Source organism: Myotis brandtii, unplaced genomic scaffold (genome assembly GCF_000412655.1).
Source record: "Myotis brandtii unplaced genomic scaffold, ASM41265v1 scaffold744, whole genome shotgun sequence".
In the NCBI taxonomy this organism is placed as follows: domain Eukaryota; kingdom Metazoa; phylum Chordata; class Mammalia; order Chiroptera; family Vespertilionidae; genus Myotis; species Myotis brandtii.
In genome coordinates this window covers 1681249-1691885 of record NW_005370965.1, presented here as the reverse complement: position 1 = coordinate 1691885, position 10637 = coordinate 1681249, and the positions used below count along the sequence as shown (strand labels likewise).

The 10637-nt window shown below is 46.2% G+C and overlaps 1 protein-coding gene across 2 annotated transcripts in view; it reads left to right on the top strand.

Moving 5' to 3' along the window:
* Positions 1–3878: 3878 nt before the first annotated feature.
* The window catches only part of ARMC9 (armadillo repeat containing 9), a 101354-nt gene continuing 94595 nt past the window's right edge, over positions 3879–10637 (top strand). For both annotated transcript variants that reach the window (XM_005882967.2, XM_005882968.2), the window contains exons 1-4: positions 3879–3962; positions 5853–5978; positions 7673–7843; positions 9693–9848. In XM_005882967.2, the coding sequence (XP_005883029.1) occupies positions 3912–3962; positions 5853–5978; positions 7673–7843; positions 9693–9848 (504 nt within the window). In that variant the 5' untranslated portion in view covers positions 3879–3911. The remainder of the gene's footprint in view (positions 3963–5852; positions 5979–7672; positions 7844–9692; positions 9849–10637) is intronic.

Here is a 10637-nt window from a genome sequence, read left to right as displayed (position 1 = left end):
TGGGCCACCCCCGGGCCCGCCCTCCGGGAGGGAGGAGCAGCGGTGGGACCCGAGGGCCGCGGTTCTGCTGAGCCCTCGCCCCAGAGAGAAATCCCGACGTGCCAGCTCGGCAGCCGCTGTAGCTGCCTCCGCTCCTCTCTGCGGTCCCGGGCTCTCCCCGCGGCGTGGGCCGAGGACAGGCCCAACTGCTTCCCGCCAGTAGTCCCCGATCGTGGCTGCGGTGGGGCCGCCCTTGGCGGGGGTCCCTTCAGATCGTAGTGGCGGTGCGAGCGGGTGGCCTGGGACTTCTAGATTCACCCCCTCCGTTATCTCCATCAGCTAACCACCCTTCCCAAGCACCCCGTGAAGTCCAGATTTCCTTCACCGGGGTCCCTTCAGATCGTAGTGGCGGTGCGAGCGGGTGCACCCCGTGAAGTCCAGATTTCCTTCACTCTAAGCAAAAACAGGATGCTTGCTGTGCAAATTCTTCTTCCAGACACATCCCACAGTCTTACCCTTAGTCACAAACCCTGTTTATTATATAGGAATTCAGAAGCTGCCACTGCAGCCCTCAAAAGTGAAGAAGTTTTCTCAAGTTTCTGCATGAAGCAGAGCAGTGGTTCTCAAGCTTGCATGTGCATAAAGATCATCCGGAGAGCTTGTTTAAAACAGTTTGGGGCGTCGTGCCTGCTGTGATGTTCAATGAGATCAGGGTGGTGCTAGGAACCTCCATTTGCACAAGCATCCCAGGTGATTCGGATTCAGGTGGTGCAAACTTTGGATAATACTGTGCAGTGGTTAATGTTGGTCTGGATTTAAATTCCCACTTTCCCACTTGCTAGCTGAGTTACTGGGAGCACCACAACCTCCCTGAGTTTCTGTTGCCTCACCTGCAAAAGGAGAATGTAAGTCATATTGCCTTGTCAGGTGTATTGTGAAAATTAAATGTAACGCTTTTTGCACATTGTCTGGCATACATTAAATCCTCAATAAATGAACCTATTGTGATATACAGGTTTAGAGGAAAATTCTGTAATTTTTAAGGATGTCAGAGTAATAGAATACCCAATAGTGAGTGGCTCACCTTCACTGATAGAAAATCACAACAGAATCCTATTTAAATGATGATCACAAATTGCTTATTAAATATTTATTAAGTAGAGGGGTTTGCCAGGTGAAGCAGGAGATGGGGCAAGTGTTAGCAGGCAAGGAGAACAATATGTGCAAAGGCCCTGAGGGAGGAAAGAACTTGAATTCCCCAAAAATAACAAAGTTTTCTTGTTCTGGGAACTTCAAAAATGCTGTTTCCTCTGCTTGGGCTTCATTTATTCGTCAAACATCTTGGGTGCCTATCATACCTATGAGGCACTCTGCTAGGTTCTGCAGATACAAAAATTAAATACAGCTTCCTGCCTTGGTAAACAGGGTGATGAGTATAACAGTAGAAACAGATGTAGGGTACAGAGGCACCCCAGAGGAGAGAGCCTTGATGGGGAAGGAAGGGGAGGGGCTCATGGAAGACTTCCTAAAGGAGGTCAAGTCTGGATGAAGTTAGTGTGATGAGTTGCGTTTGCCTATGAGGTGGGGCGAGTTCATCAATCAGAGGGCTTAGAAAGAGCATGCTGTATGGGACAGTGACTGGGAGTTCACTATTGGCCGGGCCTAACATGGGCCAGTGGTAGAAGGGAGTTGGGAAAAGGACGGGCCCAGAGAAAGGCTGGAGGGGTGGGGTGGGTGGTCCTCAAACAGGAGCTGTCTTTCTCCTCACACCTTATGAATCTGGCAGGCCTGGAGGCGGCAGGTGGGGCCCAGGTTCTCTCTGCTCCTCAACGCTACTTCCAGATCACCACCCCCGTCCTCTGAAGTGTATGCCATGGGCTTTACCACTTTGCCCCCACTCCTGGAGGCAGTCACCTTTCAGAAGCACAGTTGTTTTCCTTGAAGATGGTAGCTCCTGACTCACTGTTTCTCCACCTCCTCGTCCTCATTCTACTTATTCATTCATTTGTTTATTTATGAGAGAGAGAGAAGAGAGAGAGAGAGAGAGAGACATTGATGTGAGAGCAAAACATCAATAGGCTGCTTTGCCTTCCCTACCAGGGATCAAGCTCTGACCAGGAATTGAACTGGCAACCTTTCAATGCTTGGGATGATGCTCACCCAACTGAGCCACACTGGCCAGGCCTCAACCTCATTTGTATTTCAACATCCCGGCCACACAAGGCATCTTTCTCTCCATTGTCCTTATCCACGGTGTGGTCATGCACCACCTCCAAAATTTTTATTTCAAGCACCCATCCCCCTCTCTGACCACCACCGTCTCTTTTTAAAGCTCACTTTAAGTGCCTCTTAAGCAGGTCTTTGGCCCCATTACTTTTTCTCTGGCTTACAACTCCCTTATGTACCTCCCTCCCCTTTTTAGCGTCAATGCTCCATCACTGTTACGCTTGTTTTAGCTTTCCCGTCTTCTGGGAAAACCTCACTCTGATTAACCTAACTCAGACACGGAAGTTGGAGAAAACTGAAAATTGTGCAGACTTTTTGTCAATGTTTAATATTTTCACTTGGGAGCAGAGGGAGGGATAGTGACTGGGTTCATTTACATCAGATTAATTCTAATTCCTTCCTTAAAGTAGATAAATTGACCTTATCACTAAATTCTATTCTGTTCTAAATACGCTTTGTGGTCTTGACTATTTGAATTGCATACCACATTTTAGCACATTAGAAAACTCTAAATAAGAAAAATAATCTTCCACAGTCTCACCAGCAGTCTTTGACTTTCTCATTTACACCATCCTCTAGTCCTTGTCCACATTCATTTTAAGTATAGAAAGAATTACTATTACTCATTATATAGAAGAAAGAAATTACTTTTGACTTTAGCTATCCCATTTCCTAGTGCTGCTGTAATAAATTACCATAAACGTAATGGCTTCAAACAACACAGGTTTATTATCTTACAGTTCTGGAGGTCAGGAGTCTGAAATGGACTAAAATCCAGATGTTTGTAGGGCTTGTTCCCTTCTGGATACTCCAGGGGAGAATCTCTTCCTTGCCTTTTCCAGCTTCTAGAAGCTTCCTGCATTCCGGGCTCCTGGCCCCTCCTCCACTTATAAGGCCGGCAAATGGCTGGTTGGGTCTTTGGCACCGACCCTCTTGCTTCCCTCTTTCCCTTGTAAGGATCCCTGTGCTTACAAGGGGAAGAGGCTACTCTTCCTGTTTTTTTAAAATATTTTTTTTTAGCCCTGACTGATTTGGCTCAGTGGATAGAGCGTCAGCCTGCGGACTGAAGGGTCCCGGGTTTGATTCCGGTTAAGGGCATGTACCTTGGTTGCGGGCACATCCCCCGTGGGGAGGGTGCAGGAGGCAGCTGATCATGTTTCTCTCTCATCGATGTTTCTAACTCTCTATCCCTCTCCCTTCCTCTCTGTAAAAAATCAATAAAATATATTTTTTTTAAAAATATTTTTTTTTAAATTTTCACCTGAGGATATATTTTTATTGATTAGAGAGAGAGAGAGAGACATTGAGACATTGACGTGAGAAACAGTGATCAGTTGCCTCCCGTCGATACCCTGAGGGATCAAACCTGCCACCTAGGTATGTGCCCTGACTAGGAATCGAAACTGCAACCTTTTGGTGTACGGACAATGCACCAACCAGCTAAGCCACCTGGTCAGGGATACTCTCCCTATTTTAAGGTCATGTTTGGCAACCGTAGTGTCATCGGAAGCCTTAATCCCCCTTGCCTTGTAATATGACATATTGGCAGCGTCCTGGGATAAAGATGTGGACGTCTTTGGGGACCATTATCCTGCATACCACAGCCACCTTTTTGTGATTTCACAGACAGCTAGAATGAAAGCCTTTGTTTAATATTTTTGCCTTGTAGAGATTTTTGCTGTGAGAATTAACAGTAACCTTTCAATATGGGGGATATCCTGGCTCATGAATCCGAATTACTTGGACTAGTGAAAGAGGTAGGTATGTTATACTACAGAAAAAGCCTGTGAAACTTGTAAAGCTTGCATTTATAACGCGGCAGGTTCTCTAGTGCCTTGCCCTGTCTCTTCTGTCATTACATCCCAGTTATCTATTTTCCATGACAAAATTTTCCGTGTTTCCACTTTGTTTTCATAACTAACTAAACTGAAATCTTAAAGCTGCTTTCTAGAAATCTTTTAAAGAAAATTATAAAAGCAACACATAGTTATGGTAACAGATTCAAACAGCCTGAAAGTATAAACATTGAATTTCCTCACTCCGCTTCTGCAGTGACCATGGCTAATGATTTAGAGTATTATCTTCCCAGACTTCTTCCTATGAATATTCAAAATATATTCACATGCCTGTAATTTGTTTCACAAAATGGGATGGTCCCATACACATTGTTCATGTAGCTTGTCATTTGTCTGTCAACAGTCACATAGCCTGAACATCTCCCTGTGGTCCTCACATTTCTTTTTTTAAAAAATATTTTATTGAGTTTTTACAGAAAGGAAGGGAGAGGGATAGAGAGTTAGAAACATCGATGAGAGAGAAACATCGATCAGCTGCCTCCTGCACACCCCGTACTGGGGATGTGCCCGCAACCAAGGTACATGCCCTTGACCAGAATCGAACCTGGGACCCTTGAGTTCGCAGGCCGACGCTCTATCCACTGAGCCAAACCGGTTAGGGCCTCACATTTTTTAATGCTGTAGAGCATTTCATTGAGTGGCTGCATCGTAACTCCTTACCTGATGCCTATTGATGGACATTTCGGTGTCCCACGCTGAAGGCTTTTGAAGGGTAGGACCCACGCCTTATGCTTTCTGGTGTTCTCTGCTGCTTTTCATGTGGGGCTGGCACATAGTTGCTGCTAAAGAAATAGTCGCTGCTGCTTTACTGTGTGATCCAACTGCCCACTAGGCACCGAGAGGTGCGGCAGTGGAGCAAGGACGAGGTGTCCACCTGGAGATGCAGCTTTGGGATTTGTTGGCATGACTATGAATAAATTCTTTTTTTTTTTAGTATCTGTAGATACTTTAATAATAAAACTATTTCAACATAAAAAATTCAGAGCCCGCGAAGTCATATATGTGAACAGCAAGCTATCTAAATGCATGCATGTCTGAAAGAGAAAGAAGCAGCAGGACACAAACTGTCTATACTCAAATCAACTTGAGAAGTCATCCTTCATTTGAGCTTTTTAAGAACAGAAAACAATAAGGTTCTTTAGGTATCGATGCATGAATAGATTCTTCACACAGCAGAGGGCTGGGGACAGGCCTGGGGAAATAGTCACCATTAGGAGAGGTGGAAACAGGTGTGACTGACAAAGTGGGAGGCGGGTGGAGGGTCACGAGCAGCAGTGGACCGTGGTGCGGAATGCAGGGCTGGGGGCATCTGAGGGTCAGCAGTGCTCTGCTCGAAGGCTACTGATGGCACGGCCCATCTTCTCGTGGCTTCTCTTAGGGACGGGCATTATTTCTCATCCCTCTGTTTCAAGTAACAAATTCCCAGAGACCTACCTGACCCAGAGCCATCAGGCCGTCTGCCCATCACTTACTTTTTCCGACTGCTGCAAACATGGTTAATTTCCTTTTAATAATTACAATGAATCATGGAGCTCACATTTTCCTCCTGAAAGCCAACTTATTTTCTGTAAAGAAGCATTTTCTATGTCACTGTCTTTGTAGGCTTTTAGTGTATATATGGATAAGTAAATTCTAAGATGGATCCCAGATTCTCCCCAAAATGACAGTCCCTTAACCCCATTAGAAATTGGTGATAATATTGAACTGGTGCAGTTATGTCAAAGGCAGTTACTTTGTTGATGTTAAAACAGAGAACTATATGTACTATATGTTTGTGGTCTCTTTTTATAGTATTTAGATTTTGCTGAATTTGAAGACACCCTGAAAACATTTTCAAAAGAATGCAAAACGAAGGGAAAAGCATTACCCAAAACAGCAGGTAGCTCTTTAAGGGACTCCAAATCATCGATAATCCAGGTAACATTTTACTTTTTTAAAATTTCTGTTGATAATCAAAATGCTCCCAACTTGTACAGAATGCTGCGGTTTGAGGATGTTGGAATCTCTTCGGGGGACCTGGTCAGAGTGGCTTTCAGACTTCTCAGGTGTTAGGGGATGAATTAGTAGTGTCGTCTTCACATCTCTGTACCCTTCCTGAGAAGTGGGTGGTGACATAAGATCTTTCACATACATTTCTTGGGAAGAATAAAAGAGGAAACCTTGCAATGCTTAGAAACTGAGACAAATGTGATGCCCATCCTGAGGAGTTTGAGGTTGTTAATTCCGGGTGCCAGGGACACAGTGGTGAAGAAAACAAAACAAAACCCTTGCCCTCACAGTGCTGGCGCTCTAGCTTGGGGAGGCTGGAGGAGGGAGCAGGGCACACGGACAGGACAGCGTCCTGTCCAGGAAGGCCAGAGCCGGTCTGTGAATACGAGTGGGTTGTGAAGGGCAGACCTGAGGGGTAGAAAGAACCTTAAAGTCCCTTGTTTCAGCCATTATTTGATGCCTCGTTACCATTCATAGCATTCTAGGTAAGTTCACCTTGACTACACCCAGTGATGAGAATATACTGCTTCCTGAGCAGCATATTTCAGCTTTGCATGATTTTATTATTTCAATTAATTTATTGGTCTCAATGCACCCACTTCCAAGAAAATTTGAGACTTGTTTTGAGAGGCCCACTGAGTAGCTGGAAGTTAGGCCACAGCCACTGCCTACTGCCTGTCTGCTCCTGGTCCCTGACTCCCCATGGCCTGGCACGGGGCATCGTCGAAGGGGCCCGGGGAGCTCCAGGTGGGGCTGTGCCCTCTGCCCAGTGCCCCTCTGGGCCTCAGGCACCTGGCCACCGAGCTGCTGCCACACTGACAGGGACTGTTAGGAAGGTCTTTCGGTTCTGCCGTGTACCTGACTCCGAAAGCCTGTGCAGCAGGTATTTGTGATCATTCCTCTTGTGAGGCAGGTGACGTGCTAGTCGCCACCTCCTTTCTCCTTGGGTGGTGAGTTGGGAAGCTGTCGGTGCCCTGCATAGTCAGGCTCGAGCTCTGAGGTTGGAATGGGATCGGCCTGGCTCCTTCCTCCATCTCCAGCCTGAGTCTGTACCTGGAGTGCCCAGTCTCTATGTGGGTGACTGCTTCCCACCGCGCCACATGCTTCTAGCAACAGGGCAAATAGCAGTGCCGCCTCCAGGCCTGGGTTCGACGGGGTCAGTGTGTGAGCTCCTGCGCCCGGGGACTTGGCACTGCTGCCAGCAAGCTCCGGATGCAGGAGGATTGTTCCGCTGAGGCCTGCCTGGGCTCAGTCTGGCCTCTGTTCATCTGTTGGGCAACTTCGCTGTATTTATGTGCCTGTGAGTTCTTGGCCACAGGTCTTTAGCCTCTGCCTGAATCCTTCCATCTCAGGCCTTAAATGTCACGTCGGGTTCTTATAAAGCCGGGATTGGATACTGCAAAGGGGTGGGAAACCAGGGTTGGTCTGCAGGAATCTCAGCTACGGAGCTTGGAGCCCTGGGCCTCAGTCTTCTGCCCCTTACCTTTGGAAAGGAGACTTGCTTTCCTCACACTGAAACCTGGAGTCCGGGGCCTCTGAGGCATTGGGAGGGCTGTGAGAATTTGGGTGTTGGGAGAAAGGACACCCTATGCTTGGGCTCCCGTCTGATGTCTTCTCCACAGAAGGACCTCATTGCTGCGTTTGACAACGGAGCCCAGAAGGTGTTCTTCGATTTGTGGGAAGAGCACATTCCCAGCTCCATCCGAGATGGTGACTCCTTTGCCCAGAGGTTGGAATTCTACCTTCACATCCATTTTGCCATCTATCTTCTGAAACGCTCCGTGCGGAGACCTGTACGTTCCCCTTGTGATGCGTTTGGTCCGAATAGTGTGTTAAGGGAGAATGATAGCTGTTATGTTTCCTAATGAGCATTAATTTAGTTTTATGGCCACTTTATCTTAGTGCTGAGGGGTAGGTGTCTTGTGTCCTGATGAATAATTTTCTACCTCATTCCCAGCAGTTTCTTCTTTTTTTTTTTGTTAATCCTCACCAGAGGATTTTTTCCATTGATTTTTTATTTTATTTTATTTTTTAGAGCAAGTGGAAGGGAGGGAGAGAGAGGGAGGGAGGGAGAGGGAGAGAGACAGAGAGACACACATTTACGTGAGAGACACACATTGATGGTTGCTTCCCATACGCACCCCAACCCGGGCTGGGGATTGAACCTGCAACGTAGGTATGTGTCCTTGATCAGAAATCAAACCCATGACCCTTCAGTGCATGGGCCGACGCTCTAACTGCTGAGCGACACACCGGCCAGGGCAGCAGTTTATTTTCTAATTTACATAGAGAGTTAACAGTTTCTGTAATGAAAGCTACATTGTTTTCCTGAATACCTCAAGTTTTTGAAAACTCAGCAAACATATGCATGTATGTCTAAGAACACATATGTAGACCACGTATTAAACCATATATATATTCGAAGAGAAGTTTAAGCATTAACAGTAGAAAAATGGTATGCCTGTTTGTGCGAGTCCATTCGTTGAGTGATAAGTTGAGTTTAGCTTCCGAAGTGTTTCGGGGAGGGGGGGTGGGGTGGCTGGAGACCTGCGGAGAGGAGAGGGCTTTGCGGCTGCCGTGGCGGGTGAGCTTCCCAGTGCAGAGCCAATGAAAGGGAGCAGGGCCGCGCTGACGTTTGACCACGTGCACTTGGTTAGTGGCTTCTCCATGCACTACCTGCCGCCCTGAGGACCTGTGTTAGATTATTAAACTGTCAGGGGGCCAAAGGAGGGGTTACTGATGGAGGGAGCAGCCCTGCAGAACACTGTAGTGGCCATTCTTGGAAGGCTACTCATAGCACTCATGTGGGTACCATCATGAGAGATTCTCATTTTCTTTGTATTTATTTCTGTTTTCTAATTTTCCCATTGATATAAGATTAAAAAAATAAATAAACACGATAGGTGCAGTGAGATGCTTTGATTAGAACAGGCTGCGAGGGGGTAACTGGTGAGGCCAGGGTGTCTGGGAAGGAAAGTGCCAAATTCAAGGCTGGAGGCGCAGGAGGAGATGGAAACCCTGGGAAGGACCTGCCTTGGATTTCGTGTGGAATTAGTGAAGCAGGCAAGATCAGTGCTCAGTTACCTTAATGAAGGAATGTTTCAAAAAACTATTCACCTTTTCAAAGGTCTTTTAAGACCTTTTGAAACCTCTCCTAAGGGAATCATGGAAATGCACACAAATATTTATGATCTCAGAAATGTGGAAACTGTGTATATATCTAATAATGGGGAATTAATTGGTTAAATCATGACAGACCCACAAGATGAGGTTTTGTCCTGCCATTGAAATGATGTTTATGATGCATCGTAAGGATGTGAGAAAATGGTAATCAAGTAAAAGGCCGTATAGTGAACATGTGTCTGTTCTCTGATATTCCTGACAGTTTGATGAAGGGGTGAAATTGCGGGCAGTCCTGGAGTCCGGGGTCTCTGAGGCATTGGGAGGGCTGTGAGAATTTGGGTGTTGGGAGAAAGGTTGTTTCTTTCTCCCGCTGTCACAATGACTGGAGACAGTGCACTTGCCAGGCCGGCTGGGGAGGCTGCCAGCGCCGAGGCTGGAGAGAGAGGCTGGGGTAGACAGTGAGCTGGGCGGGCTGGCGTCAAGCAGGGACCTCAAGCGAGCATCTTCCCTTCCTCGTAGGACAAAGAGGAACTGGATGAAAGGATTTCTTATTTCAAAACCTACCTGGAGAGCAAAGGGGCAGCTCTGAGCCAGACCACAGAGTTCCTCCCTTTCTACGCGCTGCCGTTTGTTCCAAACCCTATGGTGCACCCGTCCTTTAAAGAGCTCTTCCAGGTAAGTGACAGCCTCTGAGCCTGTCAGTCCTGGCAGCATGTGGCTTCGCCTTGTTCACGCTGGTGGCTTCTGAAAGATGCTGTAAAAGCTCGCGTTTGCTTAGGCTGCAGTTTAAGAACACTCAGATAATTTGCTTTAACTTTCTTGTGCCATAAAGTGTGATTTTTTTGGTTGCACCACGACTTGTTAATACAGACCAACATAAATATTTTTAATATACTAATCTCTTAAATCATTCTGTGTATACTTTTTCAGTATTGGATGGATAATTCAATTACATTGACAGTAGCCTGAAAAAGACCTAGAGTACTTTACATAATTGCTGGTCATATATATTTTTTAATTGATTTTAGAGAGCAGAGAGAGAGAGAGAGAGAGAGAGAGAGAGAGAGAGAGACATCAATTTGTTGTTCCATGTATTTATGCATTCATTGGTTGCGTCTTGTATGTGCCCTGACCAGGAATCAAACTTGTAACCTTGGCGTTTTGGGATGACGCTGAAATGAACTAAGCTACTCGGCCAGTGCTTGGTTATATATTTTAATTTGTATTAAAATTCTCACTTATTTGGTGTATATTTGGTTACCTGATTTGTACTATTATTTCCATCAGACTATTTACCTATAGGCATTTTTTAAAAATATATATTTTATTGATTTTTTACAGAGAGGAAGGGAGAGGGATAGAGAGTTAGAAACAGATGAGAGAGAGAAACTTTGATCAGCTGCCTCCTACACACCCCCTACTGGGGATGTGCCCGCAACCAAGGTACATGCCCTTGACTGGAAT